Consider the following 23,005-nt stretch of genomic DNA (forward strand, 5'->3'; position numbering starts at 1 on the left):
AATGCACTCAGGGGAACTTTTTTTTAGCCCGTACGAGGGATAGAGCGGTTCCGGACTCAGCATTTTGGTGCAAGTGATGATAATTCAGTTAGATGTAGGCTAGTTGTGGAAAAGGATGAAAATAGAACAGCTAATTTTTCTCAGCTGAGATGTGATTTAACCAAACAGCTACTGGGAGGTAAATCAGTGTCGGGGCGGGGGGGGCGGGCATTCAAGGAGGAGATCCTCAGAGTTCAGAGCAAGTTTGTTCCCTTAAAGAAAAGGGGTGGGACTAACAAATCTCGAGCCCCCTGGATGATAAGGGGCATACAGGGGAGGATAAAGAAAAACAGAGAGGCTTATGACTGAGACCGAGGACTCAACACTGCAGAAACCCAAGAGGAGTACAGAAAGTGCAGGGGTGAAATTAAAAAGGAAATTAGGAAAGCAAAGAGAGAGCATGAAAAAATATTAGCAAGTAAGATCAAGGAAAACCCAAAGATGTTTTATAAATATATCAAGAGCAAAAGGATAACTAAAGAAAGAGTGGGGCCTATTAGAGACCATAAAGGTAATGTGTGTGTGGAGGTGGAACATGTGGGTATGGTTCTTAATGAATACTTTGCATCTGTTTTCACAAAAGAGAGGGGCGATGCAGACATTGCAATCAGTGAGGAAGAGTGTGAAATAATTAGATGAAATAAACATTGTGAGAGAGGAATTATTAAGGGGTTTAGCAGCTTTGAAAATGGATAAATCCCCAGGCCCAGGCGATTAAGAGAAGCAAGAGAGGAAATAGCAGAGGCTCTGACCATCATTTTCCAATCCTCTCTGGCCAAAGGTGTGGTGCCAGAGGACTGCTAATATTGTACCTTTGTTTAAAAAGGGAGAAAGTGATAGACCAAGTAATTACAGGCCAGTCAGCCTAACCTCGGTGGTGGGAAAATTAATTGGAAAAAATTCTGAGGGCCAGGATAAATCTTTATTTAGAAAGACACGGATTAATCAAGGACAGTCAGCATGGATTTGTTAAGGGAAGGTCGTGTCTGACAAATTTGATTGAATTTTTTGAGGAGGTAACAAGTAGGGCTGATGAGGGTACTGCGTTGATGTAGTGTATAAGGTCCCACATGGCAGACTGGTCATGAAAGTAAAAGCAATGGGATCCAGGGCAAAGTGGCAAGTTGGATCTAAAATGGGCTCAGAGGCAGGAAACAGAGGGTAATGGTCGATGGATGTTTGTGTGACTGGGAGGCTGTTTCCAGTGGGGTTCCAAAGGGCTCAGTACTGGGTCCCTTGCTTTTTGTGGTATCTATCAATGATTTAAACTTGAATGTAGGGGGTATGATTAAGAAGTTTGCAGATGATACTAAAATTGGCCGTGTGGTTGATAATGAAGAAGAAAGCTGTGGACTGCAGGAAGATATCAATCTACTGGTCAGGTGGGCAGAACAGTGGCAAATGGAATTCAATCCGGAGAAGTGTGAGGTAATGCATTTGAGGAGGGCTAACAAGGCAAGGGAATACACATTAAATGGTAGGACACTGAGAAATGTAGAGGAGTGCAGATCCCTGAAGGTAGCAGGCCAGGTAGATAAGGTGGTTAAAAAGGCAAACGAAACAATTGCCTATATTAGCTGAGGCATAGAATACAAGAGCAGGGAGGTTATGCTTGAACTGTATAAAACACTAGTTAGGCCACAGCTAGAGTACTGCGTGCAGTTCTGGTCACCACATTACAGGAAAGATGTGATTGCACTACAGAGGAGATTTACAAGGATATTGCCTATTTCCCTTAGCAGAGGGGTCAACAATCAGGGGGAATAGATTTAAAGTCATTGGTAGGAGGTTTAGAGGGGATTTGAAGGGAAATTTCTTCACCCTGAGAGTGGTGGGAGTCTGGAATTCACCACATTTAAAAAGTACTTGAATGTGCACAGGGCTACGGACCAAGAGCTGGAAAGTGGGATTAGGCTGGATAGCTTTGTCGGCCGGTGCGGACACGATGGATTGAATGGCCTCCTTCCGTGCTGTAACTTTTTCTGATAGGCCTCAGCTGGGTACCACACTTTTACACAGCGAGTTGTTGTGATCTGGAACGCGCTGCCTGAAAGGGCGGTGGGAGCAGATTCAATAGTAACTTTCAAAAGGGAATTCAATAAACACTTGAAATGGAAAAAAGATGTAGGGCTATAGGGGAAGTGCAGGGGGGAGTGGGACTAATTGGAGAGCTCCTCTGTATGATTCTATCTTTGTCTTATCTTTAATTCTTGACCAAAAGGAATCTGCTTTTTTTTCCCACCCGATCACCGGTCTAACATTTTAAAACTTGAGTTTCATAGAAACATAGAAATTAGGTGCAGGAGCAGGCCATTCAGCCCTTCGAGCCTGCACCACCATTCAATAAGATCATGGCTGATCATTCACCTCAGTACCCCTTTCCTGCTTTCTCTCCATACCCCTTGATCCCTTTAGCCGTAAGGGCCATATCTAACTCCCTCTTAAATATATCCAATGAACTGTCATCAACAACTCTCTGAGGCAGGGAATTCCACAGGTTAACAATTCTCTGAGTGAAGAAGTTTCTCCTCATCTCAGTCCTAAATGGCCTAGCCCTTATCCTAAGACTGTGTCCCCTGGTTCTGGACTTCCCCAACATCGGGAACATTCTACCCGCATCTAACCTGTCCAGTCCCGTCAGAATCTTATACGTTTCTATGAGATCCCCTCTCATCCTTCTAAACGCCAGTGAATAAAGGCCCAGTTGATCCAGTCTCTCCTCATATGTCAGTCCAGCCATCCCTGGAATTAGTCTGGTGAACCTTCGCTGCACTCCCTCAATAGCAAGAACGTCCTCAGATTAGGAGACCAAAACTGAACACAATATTCCAGGTGAGGCCTCACCAAGGCCCTGTACAACTGCAGTAAGACCTCCCTGCTCCTATATTCAAATCCCCTAGCTATGAAGGCCAACATGCCATTTGCCTTCTTCACCGCCTGCTGTACCTGCATGCCCACTTTCAATGACTGATGAACCATGACACCCAGGTCTCGTTGCACCTTCCCTTTTCCTAATCTGCCGCCATTCAGTTAATATTCTGCCTTCATGTTTTTGCCCCCAAAATGGATAACCTCACTTCCATTGCTTAAAGTTTGCCACATACAATGCAGCTTCTCCCAGCTCCCCAGAGTCCGGCGACTCACTCTCTCCCTCTCCCTCTCTCTCTCTCTCTCTCCCTCTCCCTCTCTCTCTCTCTCCCGGTGGAGCCACACTCTCCAATCGGAGTGGCCGCCTGCCTGGCTTCTGGGGCAGTTGCCAGAAAATGGCTCCCCACAGGTTGATTTCACATTCTTACCAGTTACCACATCGGCAGAGAGACTAGAGAAGCTGGGATTGTCCTCCTTCGAGCAGTAAAGGTTAAGGGGAGGTTTAAGAGAGCTGTTCCAAGCAGATCGGGAGCAACTGTTTCCAGTGGCAGGAGCATCGTTAGCCAGAGGACACAGACTTAAGATCATTTGCAGAAGGACCAGAGGGGAAATGAGGGAAAAAAAATGTTACTCAATGAGTTACAGTCTGGAATGCCTTGCCTGAAAGGGCGACGGAAGCAGATTCAATAATAACTTCCAAAAGGGAATTGGAAAAGGAGAAATTTGCAGGGCTATGGGACATCGGCAGGGGAGTGGGACTAATTGGATCGCTCTATCAAAGAGCCAAGATGGGCTGAATGGCCTCCTTCTGTGTTGTATGCTTCTATGATCTCTATGTGTGGACATCGTGTGGCCCAGGGAGCAGCGTGAAGGCCCTGACCTGCGAGGGAACATCAGCGGCAGGTCGGGGCCATAAAAGGAGCAGTGTGCGGCCCAGGGAGCAGCGTGGAGATATGCTACTACAGGGTACAGCGCGAGCTGGTGCAGGAGGGCGACGTCAGCGAAGAGTGACATCAGCAAGGCCCAGGTCGGTGATTGGAGCGTGGGCAGGTACAGCAGGAGGAGCGAGGTCGGGGCGAAGGAGCGGCGAGAGACTGTAGAGGGATGTAATCGGGGTCCAGGGGAGGCGCGAGTTCGGGGCCAGGGGCCGCACAGGCCAGCCCACACTGCGATATGTGTGCGCACTAGGTCTGTGCAGCAGAGCAGGTCTCCAGCCGTCACGGGTAATCCTTGCCACTGGACCAAGACCTAGCTCTGTCAAGCCCGTGTGGTGGCTGGTGAGCAACAGCCACATTAAAAAAATCCACGCGCAGGCATCTTCCACCCTTGAGGATGTAGTTCGGGTTCTTCAATGAAACATCTGTGAACTCATCCTTTTTTTTTTTGGTGTGGAAGCGAGTCATCCTCGTTTTGCGGGACCACCTATGATGATGTTGATGATCTCTACAGCCTTGCCACCTTATGGACTCCTCTCCTACCTTCTGACCCTGGAGGCATGTTGTGCTCTTTTAACATTTCTATGAGGCATTTATCGGAGGAAAACATCACAGGAGTGTAATCAGACAAATGTGGCACTCAGCCACCGGTGACCAAAAGCTTGGTCAGAGGTTGGTTTTAACAAGCAACTTAAAGGAGAGGCAGAGAGGTCTAGGGAGGGACTTCCAGAGCTTGGGGCCCAGGTAGCTGAAGGCACAGCTGCCAATGGTGGAGTGATGGAAAATGGGACTGTGCAAGGGGCCAGAAATGCGGAGATCTCAGAGGGTTACAGGGCTGGAGGATGTTCGAGTGGATGGAGTGAGGTTATGGAGGGATTTGAACACAAGGATGAAAATTTTAAAATGGAGGAGTTGGTGGCCTGGGAGCCAATGTAGGTCCCTCCTGTGCTTTCAGTTCCCCATCTCGCTCCCTCCATTCCCCGTTTGTCTCATTCCCTTCCCCCATACCTGGTATGCACTATATCCTGTTCCTCCTTAGTTTAAAGCTCAGACACCGAGGAGGTGAGGAGCACTCAGTCATTGCACCTTCCTGTTGCGATGTCTTCGAGCTGTACTAGAGGGGTGTGGTTAATACTGAGGAAGACTGCGACAAAATACAAGACATTAATAAACTTGCAGAATGGGCGTCTAAGTGTGAGGTAGGAAGAATAAGGTGGCCACATACCGCTTAGATAAGGCTCTGGATGGGGTACAGATACACAAATCACTACAAGTAGCGGCGCAGGTTAACAAGGCCATAAAAAAGCAAATCAAGCTCTGGGGTTCATTTCTAGAGGGACCGAATTGAAAAGCAGTGACGTTAGGTTAAACTTGTATAGAATCTTGGTTAGACCGCACTTGGAGTACTGTGAACAGTTCTGGTTTCCATATTATAAAAAGGATATTGAGCCACTAGGGTAGGTACAAAAATGATTTACTAAGATGATAGCAGAACTGAGATTATAACTATCAGGAAAGACTGAAGATGCTGAGGGGTGACCAGATAGAGGTCTTTAAAATGATAAAGGGGTTTGATAGGGTAGAGAGAGATGTTTCCACTTGTGAGGGAGACCAAAACTAGGGTTAGGGCCATAAATATAAGATAGTCACTGATAAATCCAATAGAAATTCAGGAGAAACTTCTTTATCCAAAGAGTGGGGAGAATGTGGAACTCGCTGCCACAGGGAGTGGTTGAGGCAAATAGTATCGATGCATTTAAGGGGAAGCTGGAGAAGTACATGCGAGAAAAAGGAATAGAATATGCTGGTAAGGATGGATTAAAAGGGGTGGGAGGAGGCTCCATGTGGATCATAAACCCCAACATAGACCAGCTGGGGTGAACTGGCTGTTTCTGCATTGCAGACTCGATGTAACATTAATCAACTTGCAGAATGGGCGTGTAATTGCCAAATAAATTTCAATATAGGCAAGTTTGAGGTGGTGTATTTTGGCAAAAATAAAGAGGCCGCACACTGCTTGGAAAATAAGAGTCTAAATGGGGTAGAGAGCAAAGGGATTTAGGGGTACAGATACATAAATCATAAAAAGCAGCGACATAGGTTAATAAGGCCATTAAATAACGGAAACCAAGCACTCGGGTCTATCTCTAGAGGGATGGAATTGAAAAGCAGAGAAGTTGTACAGAACCTTGGTTAGACCACACGGAGTAATGTGCACAGTTCTGGTCTCCATATTATAAAAAGGGAAAAGCACTAGAGAAGGTGCAAAAAAGATTTAGAAAGATACCAGAACTAAGCGATTAATCCTATCAGGACAGATTGAACAAGCTAGGGCTCTATTCTCTATAAAAGATGAGGGGTGACCTGATCTTTAAGATTATGATGGAGTTTGATAGGGTAGATGCTTCCACTTGTGGGGGATACCAAAACTAGGGGCCATAAATATCAGACAGTCACTAATAAATCCAATGGGGAATTCAGGAGAAACTTCTTTACCCAGAGAGCGGTGAGAATGTGGAACTCGCTGCCACAGGGAGTGGTTGAGGCAAATAGCGTAGGTGCATTTAAGGGGAAGCTGGATAAACACGAGGGAGGAATCGGATATGTTGATAGGATGATCGTGTGGACAGGCATGGAACATTTGGGCTGAATGGCTGGTTTCTGTGCTGGACATTCGATGTATAGCGCCTTTCATGACCTCGGGAAGACCCAAAGCACTTTACAGCTAATGAAGCTTTTTGTTGGTGGTGTAGTCACTGTTGTAATGTAGGGAAACACGGCAGCCAATTTGTGCACAAGCTCCCACAAACAGCAATGTGATAATGACTAGACAATCTGTTGTAGTGATGTTGATTGAGGGATAAATATTGGCCAGGATGCCCTTGTCCTTCTTCGAATAGTGCCGTGGGATCTTTTACGACCATCTTGGTTTCACATCTCATCCGAAAGACAGTGCAACACTCCTTCAGTACTGCGTTGGAGTGTCAACCTGGATTGTGTGCTCAAGTGTTTGGGGCTTGAACCCTCGACCTGCTGGAGAGAGAGTGTCACGCACTGAGCGACAGCTGATGATGCATTCAAGCCCACTTAAATGAACTGACAATAAAACGTTCTGAGAGAATAAAACCCCTTTTCTGTATTTCCCAGCAATCCTTGATAATTGAGTAAACAGTTTAAATGCAAAAGTCTGGATTTATTCACTGAAGTGTTAAGCACTTTTTACAAGTGATTTTGTCGTGTTGTGAACATCGGCCAGTAACTAATCCAGTGCGGTTTCCCAGTCTATTTCACCTGGTCAGGTTGCCGCACTCAACCACTTTTGGCAACCCATGTGACGAGCTTTGAGGCAGGGTCATTGACCTGAAACGTTAACTCTGTTTCTCTCTCCACAGATGCTGCCTGACCTGCTGCGATTTCCAGCAGTTCCTGTTTTTATTGCAGATTCCAGCATCCGCAGTATTCTGTTTTTGCTTCTTGCTGATGAGGTGAAAGTAATTGCGATGCTAAATGGACTGACAGTTTCCCCAGAGTGAAATTGTTAAACAGTTTGGTGAATCACCAGCCTTTTTATAAACAGATTTGTGCTGCACTGTGATGTGTAGATTGTAGTGAAGCAAATGACAGAAATACATTTTGTTATACATAACTGTGTGAGCATTTTTACAGGACTGTAATCACAATCCAGTTTGTATTCCATTTTTAACTTCTTGCCAAACTTGATACAACAGTTAAAATGGATAAAACAAAATGGTTAAGTGAATAAAATTACTTGTCAAAAACATTCATTTAACGATTTCCCTCTGTACTAATAGAAAGACTTGGATTGATATAGCGCCTTTCACAACCTCAGGACATCTCAAAGCGCTTTACAGCCAATGAAGTATAGTCACTGTTGTAATGTGGGAAACGCGGCAGCCAATTTGTGCACAGCAAGCTCCCACAACAACGTGATGACGACCAAAGAATCTGTTTTAGTGATGTTGATTGAGGGATAAATATTGGCCAGGACACCAGGGGGGAACTCCCCTGATCATCTTCAAAATAGTGCCGTAGGATTTGAGAGCTGACGGGACCTTGGTTTAACTTCTCATCTGAAAGACAGGCACCTCCAACAGTGCAGTGCTCCCTCAGTACTGGGAGTGTCGGCCTGGAATATGACTTAGATGTGAGACTTCTACCCACTGAGCACACACATGGAATTCAGTAATTCTGTCTGAACTTGCCCTTATGAACCATTAACTGCTCCAAACAAGATGAATAGCCAGCTGATTAAAGTTAAATGTATAATTAAATGTTCGAGCTGTGAATCGCTTTACAACCACCAATGAAGTACTTTTGAAATGTTGTCACTGTTGTAATACAGGAAACACGGCAGCCAATTTGCGCACAGGAAGCTCCCACATACAGCAGAACAGATCAGGGCCCATGGGGTAGGGGCCCGCGGGGTTGGGGGGGGAGGGGGAGGGGGAGGGGCTTGGGGGGGAGGGGCCCGTGGGGTTGGGGGGAGGGGCCCGTGGGGTTGGGGGGGGGGGGAAGGGCCCACGGGGTTTGGGGGGAGGGGCCCACGGGGTTTGGGGGGAGGGGCCAACGGGGTTGGGGGAGAGGGGCCCACGGGGTTGGGGGGGAGGGGAGGGGAGGGGCCCGCGGGGGTTAGGGGCCCGCGGGGGTTGGGGGGGAGGGGCTCGCGGGGGTTGGGGGGGGGAGGGGTTGGGGGGGGAGGGGCCGCGGGGGTTTGGGGAGGGACCCGCGGGGATTGGGGAGGGGGAGGGGCCCGCGGGGGAAGTCTTGGTGCGAGAGACTCCCATGTTGCGGGCCTTTAGTTCCAGTGTGAAAGCTCCGGTCTGTGTTGACGATGACCGGACGTCTCCAGAGGGAGAGCCAGGGCCGAGGGCAGGGTGTGGAGAGAGGGCGCGGCCATTCACCGCTTGCGTTTAGGCACGCCGGCCTTCCTCCGGCTCGGTTTGCTCTTCCGCACTTTCTTCTTCCTGGTTTTGCCGCCCTCCGCCGCGATCCCGGAGAAGGCGGTGACAGCCAGCCCTGGCTCGGTGCGCGCTCGGCCCTGGGAGGCCGGGTCCTGCGGGCTGCTTTCCTTTTTCACCGAGTGGCTGACTCGTACCCTGCGGCCTTTCAGCTCAGAGTTATTGAGCTCCATGGCCAGAGTCACTGCGTCCGTGCTCTGTAACAGAAAGCAGACCGTCAAATCCTGACCCACCAACTTCCTGTGCCACGTGCAATCTGTAGCAATAGAACAACCGCCCCCTCCCACACCAAACGTGGGCGCAGGTGCAGGACAATATTCTGGGGCCAGTGACCCGTTCAACCACCCAATCCCATTTCCCCACTGTACTTCAAGTGAGATTGAGTCACTTTGCCAGTGAGGAAATAGATCAATTTGAATTTATATAGCTCATTTAACAACATTAACAGGTCCAAAGGTGCTTCACAGGGGCGTTACGAACAAAATTTGACACAGTACCACTCAATGAGATATTAGGACAGGTCAAAGAGGTAGGTTTTAAGGAGCGTCTTAAGGAAGAGAGACGCAGAGGGGTTTAGGAGGGAGTCACAGAGCTTAGAGCCTAGACAGCTGAAGGCACAGCCACCAATGGGAGAACGGTTAAAATCAGGGATAGATGAGAGGCCAGAATTGAAGGAGTGCAGAGATCTTGGAGATTCGAAGGACTGGAAGAGGTTTGAGAAATAGAGTGGTGTAGGGCTGGAGGAGGTTACAGAGATAGGGAGGGGTGTAGGAGGTTACAGAGATAGGGAGGATTGGAGCAGGAGGAGGTTACAGAGATAGGGAGGGTTGTAGGGCTGGAGGAGGTTACTGAGATAGGGAGGGTTGTAGGGCTGGAGGACGTTAAGAGAGATAGGGAGGGGTGTAGGAGGTTACAGAGATAGGGAGGAGCGAGGCTGTGGAGGGATTTGAGAATTTTCAAGTCGATCCACACAAGACAGACCACCGTCTTGACTGAAGTCAATGGAAATGAAAATGAGGAAGTATTTACATATTCACCTAAAGTCAAAATGACTCCTGACGAGGTTCGGATGCCTGCACCAGTGAATGAGAAAGATCCCATGGCACACTTCAAAGAGTTAGGGGGAGGCAAAAAAAACTAAAAGGTCCAAGTGATTAGTTCTTCTCGAGTGCGAGCATTGGTGCAGCGGGCTGAGTGACCTCCTGCGCGGTGAAATGCTCTGATTCTAAGCCTCAGACAGAACTAAAATGTGGCAGGCCTCCGAGCCTCGGTTGGACTGACAGCTTTGCCTCACCTGAAAGAGCACGTATCCAAAGCCTTTCCCCATTCCCGAATCCCGGTCTCTCACGATCCGCACCGATTCGATTTCTCCGCATTCGCAGAAATGACCACGTACTTCCTCCTCTCCGATCTCTACACCCAATCACAGCACAGCAGTGTCAGTAACGGGCCGTTCGATCAACAGCAGTAGTACCGTGTCAAAACCCGAGGTCTTCAAATAGCCGGGGGGGGGGGGGGCCCCATCGGCATCCGAGAGAGATAGGAGTGGTTCTATTAAAGCGGCCAGCACCGTGTAAGACAGTGCCTCTGACTGTACTGTTGTTCGTGTGGCTCAAGACTGATTGAGAAGACACTAGCAGCAATTCATGAATTGGCATCTGGGGTATTGGTGGGTACCAACTGTAGCTTGGACTCTCCCAGTGCAGTACTGAGGGAGTGCCGCACTGTCGGAGGGGCAGTACTGAGGGAGTGCCGCACTGTCGGAGGGGCAGTACTGAGGGAGTGCCGCACTGTCGGAGGGGCAGTACTGAAGGAGTGCCGCACTGTCGGAGGGGCAGTACTGAGGGAGCGCCGCACTGGCGGAGGGGCAGTACTGAGGGAGTGCCGCACTGTCGGAGGGGCAGTACTGAGGGAGCGCCGCACTGTCGGAGGGGCAGTACTGAGGGAGCGCCTCACTGTCGGAGGGGCAGTACTGAGGGAGTGCCGCACTGTCGGAGGGGCAGTACTGAAGGAGCGCCGCACTGTCGGAGGGGCAGTACTGAGGGAGCGCCGCACTGTCGGAGGGGCAGTACTGAGGGAGCGCCGCACTGTCGGAGGGGCAGTACTGAGGGAGCGCCGCACTGTCGGAGGGGCAGTACTGAGGGAGCGCCGCACTGTCGGAGGGGCAGTACTGAGGGAGCGCCGCACTGGCGGAGGGGCAGTACTGAGGGAGCGCCGCACTGGCGGAGGGGCAGTACTGAGGGAGCGCCGCACTGTCGGAGGGGCAGTACTGAGGGAGCGCCGCACTGTTGGAGAGGCAGTACTGAGGGAGCGCCGCACTGTCGGAGGGGCAGTACTGAGGGAGCGCCTCACTGTCGGAGGGGCAGTACTGAGGGAGTGCCGCACTGTCGGAGGGGCAGTACTGAGGGAGTGCCGCACTGTCGGAGGGGCAGTACTGAGGGAGCGCCGCACTGTCGGAGGGGCAGTACTGAGGGAGTGCCGCACTGTCAAAAGGGCAGTACTGAGGAGTGCCGCCTTTCGGATGAGACGTCAAACCCGTTTGCCCCCTCAGGTGGGCGTAAAAGATCACTATTTCGAAGAAGAGCAGAGGAAGTTCTTCCCAGTGTCCTGGGGCCAATATATACCCCTCAATCAACATTACAAAAACAAATTATCTGGTCATTCGCACATTGCTGTTTGTGGGAGCTTGCTGTGCGCAATTAGCTGCTGCGTTTCCCACATTACAACAGTGACTACACTCCAAAAGTGCTTCACTGTCTGTAAAGCGCTTTAGAGGGCGGGAGGTAGTGAAGGCGTTTGCTGCCTTTGACCACACAGTCTCATGTGGCTTGAGGCCAGGATCAGTGTTAAGGAGACGGCTGCAAGTTTAAAAGCAAGTTCGTTCTACACAAATGATAATTCCTTTCTCTAAGGAACCCTGCAGTTTGAAAGCTCAGGATAACACTGGAGAATGAGACAGAATAACTGACTGACCGACAAAGCACATCGCCAGTCAGAGTAAGGTACATCTTACCGTATGACAAGTTGCCCAAAAAGACCGATCTTCGATGGTCGTGCTATAAAAAATAAAATAAAAATGAGATTCCCCAACTGTAGCCAGTGTATTATAGATTAACTCACTTTGTAACTCATTCATAACTCACAATGTTTGACTTGTTGGCTAGGTCCACTCGGATATGAAACCCAGTTTGTATTTCACATCCATTCCTTTAAAAAGAACAGAATTTGTTTAGTCTGCGTATGTACAAAATATGGAGAAAAACACCGAGCGCCGGTTATAAATAAACCAAATCACCGAGCGCTGATAATAAATAAACCAAATCACCGAGCGCCGGTTATAAATAAACCAAATCACCGAGCGCTGGTTATAAATAAACCAAATCACCGAGCGCCGGTAATAAATAAACCAAATCACCGAGCGCTGGTAATAAATAAACCAAATCACTGAGCGCCGGTTATAAATAAACCAAATCACCGAGCGCTGATAATAAATAAACCAAATCACCGAGCGCTGATAATAAATAAACCAAATCACCGAGCGCTGATAATAAATAAACCAAATCACCGAGCGCTGATAATAAATAAACCAAATCACCGAGCGCCGGTTATAAATAAACCAAATCACCGAGCACCGGTAATAAATAAACCAAATCACCGAGCGCTGGTAATAAATAAACCAAATCACCGAGCGCTGATAATAAATAAACCAAATCACTGAGCGCCGGTTATAAATAAACCAAATCACCGAGCGCCGGTTATAAATAAACCAAATCACCGAGCGCTGGTTATAAATAAACCAAATCACCGAGCGCTGGTAATAAATAAACCAAATCACCGAGCGCCGGTTATAAATAAACCAAATCACCGAGCGCTGATAATAAATAAACCAAATCACCCAGCGCCGGTTATAAATAAACCAAATCACCGAGCGCTGGTAATAAATAAACCAAATCACCCAGCGCCGGTAATAAATAAACCAAATCACCCAGCGCCGGTTATAAATAAACCAAATCACCCAGCGCCGGTTATAAATAAACCAAATCACCGAGCACCGGTAATAAATAAAACAAATCACCGAGCACCGGTAATAAATAAAACAAATCACCCAGCGCCGGTTATAAATAAACCAAATCACCGAGCGCTGGTTATAAATAAACCAAATCACCGAGCGCTGGTAATAAATAAACCAAATCACCGAGCGCCGGTTATAAATAAACCAAATCACCGAGCGCTGGTAATAAATAAACCAAATCACCGAGCGCTGGTAATAAATAAACCAAATCACCGAGCGCTGGTAATAAATAAACCAAATCACCGAGCGCTGGTAATAAATAAACCAAATCACCCAGCGCCGGTAATAAATAAACCAAATCACCGAGCGCTGGTTATAAATAAACCAAATCACCGAGCGCTGGTAATAAATAAACCAAATCACCGAGCGCCGGTTATAAATAAACCAAATCACCGAGCGCCGGTTATAAATAAACCAAATCACCGAGTGCCGGTTATAAATAAACCAAATCACCGAGCGCCGGTTATAAATAAACCAAATCACCGAGTGCCGGTTATAAATAAACCAAATCACCGAGCGCCGGTTATAAATAAACCAAATCACCGAGCGCTGGTTATAAAGGAGGGTCCCTGCTGCACAATAAAACTCGATGTACAATGGTTCCAGAATACAAGGCTGCCCCATGAATACATTTACAGCCCACACAGCGGCTGGACTCTCGAAACACAGGCCACTGTGTGGGGATTCTTGGCACGTAACCTGGTCGTGCGATGGTGATTTGATCTCAGACATGCGCCCCTTTGTTACCATTTGGAAAGCCAGACGTACTGTGACAGCTGGGGTTGCACCCTGTTACCTGCTCAAAGCTCTGGCTGCATCACCATCCTGCTCAAACACCACATAGGCATTCATATTATTCCTCTTGGGATGAACCTTCCTCCTAAAGTCAGTGATGGGAACGAGTGGGTCAAAAGAGAAATCATTGCAGTGAGAATTCGGCTGCCCAATTCTACTTTCAGGCTCAAACTATCGAGGCAGAAAAAGGTGCCAGAATAATTAAAAATAAGCCAAGCGCAGACACACGGGGCTATGCTGATGTTCAATGTTAACTCCAAATTACAGCAAAAATCCAGCCGCGTTGGTTTTCCCAGCATTGGCTTTGAAGAACACATACTCATGGAGACCACTGGAGGGCAGAATTATTTGCAGTTAAAAGGCAGCAGGATACATTTAAAGGATTTACATCGAATGTACAGCACAGAAACAGGCCATTCGGCCCAATGGGTCCGTGCCAGTGTTTATGCTCCACACTAACCTCCTCCCAACCCCTCTTCCCCTAGCAGCATAACCCTCTATTCCTTTCTCCCTGATGTGTTTATCCAGCTTCCCCTTAAATGTATCTCTGCTATTCGCCTCAACTATTCCAGGGTGGATTTAAAGGCATCGAGTGCAGGATGAGTTTATCATCGCACAGGAGGAAACCATTCAGCCCATCGAGCCTGTGCCGGTGCTTTGAAAGAGCGATCCTCCACCTAATGTCCACACACACACACACTCGCAGCTGATTTCCCCACCCCCGCCCCAATCCAGGGACACTCGGGGAAAGTGCAGCACGTTACCTGCGGCCTTGGCTGGGAGCGGTGACTCAGCACAGGCCGGCAATCAAACCAGCGACATTCGGGCCTTTGCGGGTTAGCACCGCACCAGTCTGCCATAACATTTTTATAAATGGTAAAGAACATTTAACATCTTTAATGCAGTGAATGAAATGTTCCAAGGTGCTTCATAGGAGAATTAGGAGATAACAATTGGACACCGAGCTGGATAATTAGAAATTAGGGCAGTTGACCAAAAGCTTGCTCAAAGAGGTAGGTTTTAAGGAGCGTATTGAAGGAAGGAACAGAGGCAGAGAGGTTTAGGGAGGGAGTTCCAGAGCTTAGGGCCTTGGCAACAGAAGGCACGGCCGCCAATGGTTGAGAGAGTATAACCAGGGATGTTTAAGAGGGTAGAATTAGAAGAATGCAGACATCTCGGGGGGTTGTAGGATTGGAGGAGATTACAGAGATAGGGAGGGGCGAGTCCATGGAAGGATTTAAAAAGGATGAGAATTGCTTAACTGGGAGCTAATGTAGGTCGGCGAGCACAGGGGTGATGGGTGAGCGGGACTTGGTGCGAGTTAGGACACGGGCAGTCGAGTTTTGGATCACCTCTAGTTTACGTAGGGTAGAATGTGGGAGGCCAGCCAGTTGGAATAGTCAATTCCAGAGGTAACAAAGGCATGGATGAGGGCTTCAGCAACAGATGAGCTGAGGCAGGGGCGGAGACGGGCGATGTTACGGAGGTGGAAATAGACGGTCTTAGTTATGCTGCGGATATGTGGTCAAAAGCTCATTTCAGGGTCAAACATGACACCAAGGTTGCGAACAGTCTGGTTCAGCCTCAGTTGGGGAGAGGGATGGAGTCAGTGGCTGGGGAACGGAGATTGTGGTGGGGACCGAAAACAATGGCTTCAGTCTTCCCAATATTCAGTTGGAGAATATTTCTGCTGATCCAGAGCTGGATGTCGGACAAGCAGTCTGACAATTTGGAGAGCGTGGAGATCTCACATGAACCATGGAGCTGTGACAGGGCAGTCCTTTCCCAGGCGTGGGGTGTATCTGCCACATGCAATGTGTCACTGACCTATGTGGAGTAGGAAGGCTGCAGGTTGAAACTCCTGGTCTGTGCTGACTAACACGTGTCCCCACTACTCATGGTCTTTGGAGAGAGGAGGAGGAGAAAATCAATCAGGGGCTCGACTCTAGGACGCCAACTTCTACTGTAAAGGGCATGTGTGTGTGAACGCGTGTGTGCGTGTGTATGTGCGAGCGAGCGCGTGCGTGCGTGGAGCTCAGCGGAGGCCAGAAGCAGAATCGGCTGCGATGGCCGTGCGCTGGACAACACCGCTGACCGTCTGGGTTCAATGGGGTAAGGGCTGACCGCTGTGTAATCACAGCGCGTGTGTCATTGCGCTGTGTGAAAGGGTGGGGGCAATTATAGTGCACCGCGGCATACACCCCAATCACGCAGGGCTTGGGTCGATGTTATGCCAGGGGCAGTCAGCGTGCAAGCGCACCAGCGAACAAGTGGGGTGACTTACTGGATGGTGGCCAACCTCCTGGAGATGCTGGTGTCCGCACGCGCCTTTAGCCAGGGTACAAGAGAAACAGAATCGGATTAATCACCTCACTCTCATACGGGCAGGAGGAAAACAAACAAGGTTTCACGGCAAAGAGGTGAGCAAGCAGTGTGACACAGCCCCGCTTTCAGCACAGCTCGTCCCCCTGCCCCACAAGGTGACTCGTGCATTCGGGCTAGTGTTGCCGCTCCATCTGCGATATGTCCGCTCACTAGGTCCGTGCAGCAGAGCTGGTCTCCAGACGTCTTGGTAAATCCTTGCCACTTGACCAAGACTGAGCTCTATCAAGCCCGTGTGGTGGCTGGTGTGCAACGGCCCCCACATGTGAAAAAAAATCTACACACAGGCATCTTCCACCCTTCAAGATTTAGTTCGGGATCTGGAATATTAGGCCCTTCATTGAAACACCCGTGAACTTTCTGACGTGGAAGCAAGCCATCCTCGATTCGAGGTACTACCTATGATGATGATGGCTGCTCCATAGACCTGTGGCCACTTGGGGGGGGGTTAATGTAACTGAGAGTGGGCGGGCGGGGGCGAGGCGAGGCGAGCATCAATCCACCGACGACCCCCCCCCACAATCAACTTGATGCCGGACTTATTTTAACCCCCGGGCCTCATTCATAAGCCAGGTGGTGACGCTTGTCCCAGTTGGGACATGAAGAGGTAGTGGGTCACCTCATGCGGACTGGACTGCGAAGGGGAGGGAATTGTGCTTCTGTTGTACAGAGCCTCGGTCTGGAGTCACTGCGTTCAGTTCTGGGCCCTCTCACCTCAGGAAGGACATTCTGGCCATGGAGGGGGAGCAGCACAGATTCACCAGAATGATACCGGGGCTGAAAGGGTTAAATTACGAGGACAGGTTACACAGACTAGGCTTGTAGCCCCTTGAGTTCAGCAGATTGATTAATTCTATGATTAAGAGGTGATCCCGGTGTTTAAGATAATTAAAGTAATTGACAGGGTAAAAAAAAGAGAGAAAATTAGAGCCAGGCCGTTACTATTTTGAGCAGTTTAGTAGCCCCCCTCACTCAATCCAGTAGTTTTAGAAGCACCTAACGTGGGGTGAACACGGTGTTCCTTGGCCGGGATATCTGGGCTCTGTGAATCAGGCAAGACTCTGCACTGGGGGCAGTGCCGTGCCAGTTTGGGAGCTGACCATGGAGATCACAGCGTTCTCACAGCAGACACACCTCGCCCAAGCCCTTGCCCAGTGACACGCAGATTGCACCTGCCCAAACCAGCTTTATTTCTACATCCTTCAAAAATAAAAACCACTGAACTTACCACCGAACGGAACCGCACAGACTCAATCGGCCCAAACTCTTTGAACACCGCTGTGATCATCTGTTTAAAGAGATACAAATATTATTATCACTACCTGCCTTTCGCCAAGTAACACGCTCAGGAACAGGAGGGCAACGTTGTCAGACACTGACACAGCTTTGCATTTTAGTACAGGTAAAATGTCCGAAGTCCGGAGAGCTCGGGACCGAGGCCGTTCCGGATTTCGAGTATTTCCGGATTTCGGAACGTCTTTCCGACATCTCGAATCCGGTAACCCCCGGGCCGAGGTAGGTAGGTAGGGAGGGCAGCTAGTGTGGAGGCTGAGGTAGATCCCGGCGTCGGATGTGGGGTGCGGGTGTATGTGTGTGGGGGGGGGGGGGGGGCGAGGGGCGAGGGAAAGAGAGCATGCCATCGCTGCCACTTAATGTAAACAAGCTCAGGCCCCCGACATGAACTCTCAGCACAATGATCAAGGGGTTGGACTGTATTATCCCCCCCACACTCCCTCCACCCCACCATTGGTGGCTGTGCCTTCAGCTGCTGGGGCCCCAAACTGTGGAATTCCCTCTGCCTTCCTCCTCCTTTACGATGCTCCTTAAAATCTTCCTCTTTGACCAAGCTTTTGATCTGTCCTAAGAAATAGGAACAGGCCCCTCGAGCCTGCTCCACCATTTAATACGATCATTGCTGATCCGATCATGGACTCAGCTCCACTTCCCCGCCCGCTCCCCATAACCCCTTATCGGTTAAGAAACTTTCTATCTTTGTCTTAAATTTAGACAGTTTCTTAACCTGAAAGGCACTATATAAGTACAAGTTGTTGTTATATGCCCCATTTTGTCTTGTAACACTCCTGTGAACTGCGTTGGGATGTTTTATGATGGCACTATATAAAATGTAAGTGTATCTGACGTGGGACGTAGGAGATGTCGAGGCGGTAAATTAGCGCTGACCTACAGTTCTTCAAGCCCAGCCGAACTCCTGATCGCCACACGGTGTGTGTGGAGTCACAGTCAGCCAGTCACCTCTCACCTGCTTACTGCACTCCCAGGGCAGGTTCCCGACAAACAGAGTCCTCCTATTCTTGGTCCTCTCCAGCGCAGGGTTGGGCGCGCTTTTCTTGGCGTTAGGTTCGGTCGTGTTCTTCGCCGGCAGCGCTGGAGCCGCCGGTGATTGGCCACCCGTGCCCGTCCGTTTCCGGCAACCTTCCCCTTCGCCCTCCTCGTCTGCCACGCTCAAAGCCTTCTCCCTGCGAGCAGCACGGGGAGAGGCGGGTTACATAGAAACATAGAAAATAGGTGCAGGAGTAGGCCATTCGGCCCCTCGAGCCTGCACCACCATTCAATAAGATCATGGCTGATCATTCACCTCAGTACCCCATTCCCGCTTTCTCTCCATACCCCTTGATCCCTTTAGCCATAAGGGCCATACCTAACTCCCTCTTGAATATATCCAATGAACTGGTGTCAACAACTCTCTGCGGCAGGGAATTCCACAGGTTAACAACTCTCTGAGTGAAGAAGTTTCTCCTCATCTCAGTCCTAAATGGCTTACCCCTTATCCTTAGACTGTGTCCCTTGGTTCTGGACTTTCCCAACATTGGGAACATTCTTCCTGCATCTAACCTGTCCAGTTCCGTCAGAATTTTATATGTTTCTATGAGATCCCCTCTCATCCTTCTAAACTCCAGTGAATACAGGCCCAGTCGATCCAGTCTCTCCTCATATGACAGTCCAGCCATCCCGGGAATCAGTCTGGTGAACCTTCGCTACACTCAGCAAGAATGTCCTTCCTCAGATTAGGAGACCAAAACTGAACACAATATTCCAGGTGAGGCCTCACCAAGGCCCTGTACAACTGCAGTAAGACCTCCCTGCTCCTATACTCAAATCCCCTCGCTATGAAGGCCAACATGCCATTTGCCTTCTTCACCGCCTGCTGTACCTGCATGCCAACTTTCAGTGACTGATGAACCATGACACCCAGGTCTCGTTGCACCTCCCCTTTTCCTAATCTGCCGCCATTCAGATAATATTCTGTCTTTGTGTTTTTGCCCCCAAAGTGGATAACCTCACATTTATCCACATTATACTGCATCTGCCATGCATTTGCCCACTCACCTAACCTGTCCAAATCACCCTGCAGCCTCTTAGTGTCCCCCTCACATCTCACACCGCCACCCAGTTTAGTGTCATCTGCAAACTTGGAGATATTACACTCAATTCCTTCATCCAAATCATTAATGTATATTGTAAAGAGCTGGGGTCCCAGCACTGAGCCCTGCGGCACTCCACTAGTCACTGCCTGCCATTCTGAAAAGGACCCATTTATCCCGACTCTCTGCTTCCTGTCTGCCAACCAGTTCTCTATCCACGTCAGTACATTACCCCCAATACCATGTGCTTTGATTTTGCACACCAATCTATTGTGTGGGACCTTGTCAAAAGCTTTTTGAAAGTCCAAATACATCACATCCACTGGTTCTCCCTTGTCCACTCTACTAATTACATCCTCAAAAAATTCCAGAAGATTTGTTAAGCATGATTTCCCTTTCATAAATCCATGCTGACTAGGACCGATCCTGTCACTGCTTTCCAAATGCGCTGCAATTTCATCCTTAATAATAGATTCCAACATTTTCCCCACTACTGATGTCAGGCTAACCGGTCTATAATTACCCACTTTCTCTCTCCCTCCCTTTTTAAAAAGTGGTGTTACATTAGCTACCCTTCAGTCCATAGGAACTGATCCAGAATCGAAAGACTGTTGGAAAATGCATCCACTATTTCTAAGGCCACTTCATTATGTACTCTGGGATATAGACTATCAGGCCCCGGGGATGTATCGGCCTTCAATCCCATCAATTTCCCGAACACAATTTCCCGCCTAATAAGGATATCCTTCAGTTCCTCCTTCTCATTAGGCCCTCGGTCCATTAGTACATCCGGAAGGTTATTTTTGTCTTCCTTAGTGAAGACAGATCCAAAGTATTTGTTCAATTGGTCTGCCATTTCTTTGTTCCCCATTATAAATTCACCTGAATCCGACTGCAAGGGACCTACGTTTGTCTTCACTAATCTTTTTCTCTTCACATATCTATAGAAGCTTTTGCAGTCAGTTTTTATGTTCCCGGCAAGCTTCCTCTCATACTCTATTTCCCCTCTCCTAATTAAACCCTTTGTCCTCCTCTGCTGAATTCTAAATTTCTCCTAGTCCTCAGGTTTGCTGCTTTTTCTGGCCAATTTATATGCCTCTTCCTTGGATTTAACACTATCCTTAATTTCCCTTGTTAGCCACGGTTGAGCCACCTTCCCCGTTTTATTTTTACTCCAGACAGGGATGTACAACTGTTGAAGTTCATCCATGTGATCTTTAAATGTTTGCCATTGCCTATCCACCGTCAACCCTTTAAGTATCATTCGCCAGTCTATTCTAGCCAATTCACGCCTCATGCCGTCGAAGTTAGCTTTCCCCAAGTTCAGGACCCTAGTTTCTGAATTAACTGTGTCACTCTCCATCTTAATAAAGAATTCTACCATATTATCATCACTCTTCCACTCTTCCCAAAGAAGGGGCGGGACCGGTTGTGGGGGGGGGTGAGGGGGAGGATGACGACATACGCAGGGCGGGACCGGGGGAGGGGGCCGCGACCGGGGGGAAGATACGGGGATATTCGCTGAACTGAGGAGGGGGGCAATCACGGGCTGGGAGAGGGGAGAACAGCATCCAGGCTGTGCACCAGTCCAATCTGATCTTGCTGTGGCTCAGAACTCCCAGCCCCCAACTCCAACCCCCTCGCCCCACATCCCCGACCCCCTCTATCCCCCCCAACACCTTCAAACCCTCTCTCCCCACATTCTCACCCCTTCTCCCCCACCCCTTGCACTTCCAAGCCCACCTCTCTCCCCCCCCCCCACACCCTCAACCCCCTCTCCTCATACCCCCGCCCCCCTGCCCCATCACACGTCCCAGCTCCCCACGCCCCCAACCCACATCCCCGTCACCCCCAATCCCTCTCCCCACACCTCTGACCCCGTTCCACAGATCTATAGATATATTTCCGGGTACCACTCCAGTTTCGGTAGATGTGTAATTACCCCCTCCAGCCGGTAGGCTGCAGCAGCTCAGCCTCGCGTGCCCCTGTTCCCCAGCCTGTGCAGCAGGGAGACCCTGTGCCCAAACCCTGCGTCATCTGAATGTTACACCAAGTCCGAGTCTTCACACCCTGTTGAGATTCGTTCGACCACCTCACCAGGGTCCCCAGCTCCCTGCGCCCCCAACCCTTCTCCTCACACCCCCGCTCCTTACGCCCATCTCATGCCCCCAACCCCTCCCCCCTCCTCACGTCTCAGCTCCCCATACCCCCAACCCCCGCCCCCCTCCTCACGTCCCAGCTCAGGTCCAGCACAGAAAGCAGCCATTAATCTGTGCAACTAATCTGTGCCGGTGTTTATGCTCCACACCAGTCTCCCCCCACCCCTCTTTATCTAACCCTATCAGAATATCCTTCTATCCCTTTCTCCCTCAGCTTCCCCCTAAATCTATCTGTACCATTCAGCTCATCCACTCCCTGTGCTGGCGAGTTCCACATTCTCACCGCTCTCTGGATAAAGACATCTCTCCACAATTCCCGATTGGTTTTATTAGTGACTATCTTATATTTATAGCCCCGAGTTCTGGTCTCCTTGCAAGTGGGAACATTTTCTCAACGTCTACCCTATCGAATACCATTTGTAATTTTAAAGACCTCGATTGGGTCACCCCTCAGCCTTCTCTCTTCTGCAGGAGAGAGCCCTGGTTCAGCTTTTCCTGATAGTTATAAGAAGACTTGGATTTATATAGCGCCTTCCTCGGTCATCTCAAAGCACTTTACAGCCAATGAAGTACTTTTGGAGTGTAGTCACTGTTGTAATGTAGGAAACGCGGCAGCCAATTTGTGCTCAGCAAGCTCCCCCAATGGGACAACGACCTGATAATTTATTTTTGTTATGTTGATTGAGGGATAAATATTGGCCTCAGGACACCGGGGATAACTCCCCCTGCTCCTCTTCGAAATAGTGCCGTGGGATCTTTTACATCCACCTGAGGGGGCAGATGGGGCCTCAGTTTAATGTCTCATCCGAAAGACGGCACCCCCGACAGTGCAGCACTCCCTCAGCATCGCACTGGAGTGTCAGCCTGGATTTTTGTGCTCAAGTCCCTGGAGTGGGACGTGAACCCACAACCTTCAGACTCGGAGTGTGCTGCCCACTGAGCTACGGCTGACTCAGTTATAAGCTCTCAGTTTTGGTATCACCCGTGTCAATCTTTCCTGCACCTTCTCCAGTGCCTCTAGAACCTTTTTGTAATACGGAGAGCAGAACTGTGCACAGTGCTCCGAGCGTGCTTTGCGAAGTTATATAGGTGATCCTCTGTGAGAACTCACCTCTGGGCCACTTTCCTCTGGGCTGCTGTGAGCTGCTTTTGTCGCACGCCTTTCCTCTTCTCCGGCTTCTGTTGCTTGGCCTTATTTGCGGCATCAGACTCGTCTTCTGCAAGCTTCCTCTTGTTGCTGCTGCTGACCTGAGGGGTAACAACTGCACGTCAACGCAGCTTGGAATACCAAGCAACTATTGTTACAATTCAATGGGACTGTCTCCCTGGAGCAGAGAGAACCCTACGCAGTATTAGAGGCACGTTTTGACTGCATGCCTGGCTTTTGGCACAG

The 23,005-nt window shown here is 49.4% G+C and overlaps 1 protein-coding gene across 1 annotated transcript in view; it reads right to left on the bottom strand.

The window, feature by feature from the left end:
* Positions 1 to 8,415: 8,415 nt before the first annotated feature.
* The window catches only part of rbm34 (RNA binding motif protein 34), a 20,766-nt gene continuing 6,176 nt past the window's right edge, over positions 8,416 to 23,005 (bottom strand). Inside the window, exons 3-11 of the mRNA XM_070884308.1 lie at positions 22,724 to 22,860; positions 18,331 to 18,547; positions 17,299 to 17,358; positions 15,973 to 16,016; positions 13,690 to 13,773; positions 11,965 to 12,028; positions 11,835 to 11,877; positions 10,116 to 10,234; positions 8,416 to 9,018 (exon numbers count right to left, since the gene is read on the bottom strand). Coding sequence (XP_070740409.1) covers positions 8,761 to 9,018; positions 10,116 to 10,234; positions 11,835 to 11,877; positions 11,965 to 12,028; positions 13,690 to 13,773; positions 15,973 to 16,016; positions 17,299 to 17,358; positions 18,331 to 18,547; positions 22,724 to 22,860 — 1,026 coding nt within the window. The 3' untranslated portion in view covers positions 8,416 to 8,760. The remainder of the gene's footprint in view (positions 9,019 to 10,115; positions 10,235 to 11,834; positions 11,878 to 11,964; positions 12,029 to 13,689; positions 13,774 to 15,972; positions 16,017 to 17,298; positions 17,359 to 18,330; positions 18,548 to 22,723; positions 22,861 to 23,005) is intronic.

Source organism: Pristiophorus japonicus, chromosome 7 (genome assembly GCF_044704955.1).
Source record: "Pristiophorus japonicus isolate sPriJap1 chromosome 7, sPriJap1.hap1, whole genome shotgun sequence".
Classification (NCBI taxonomy): Eukaryota; Metazoa; Chordata; class Chondrichthyes; family Pristiophoridae; genus Pristiophorus; species Pristiophorus japonicus.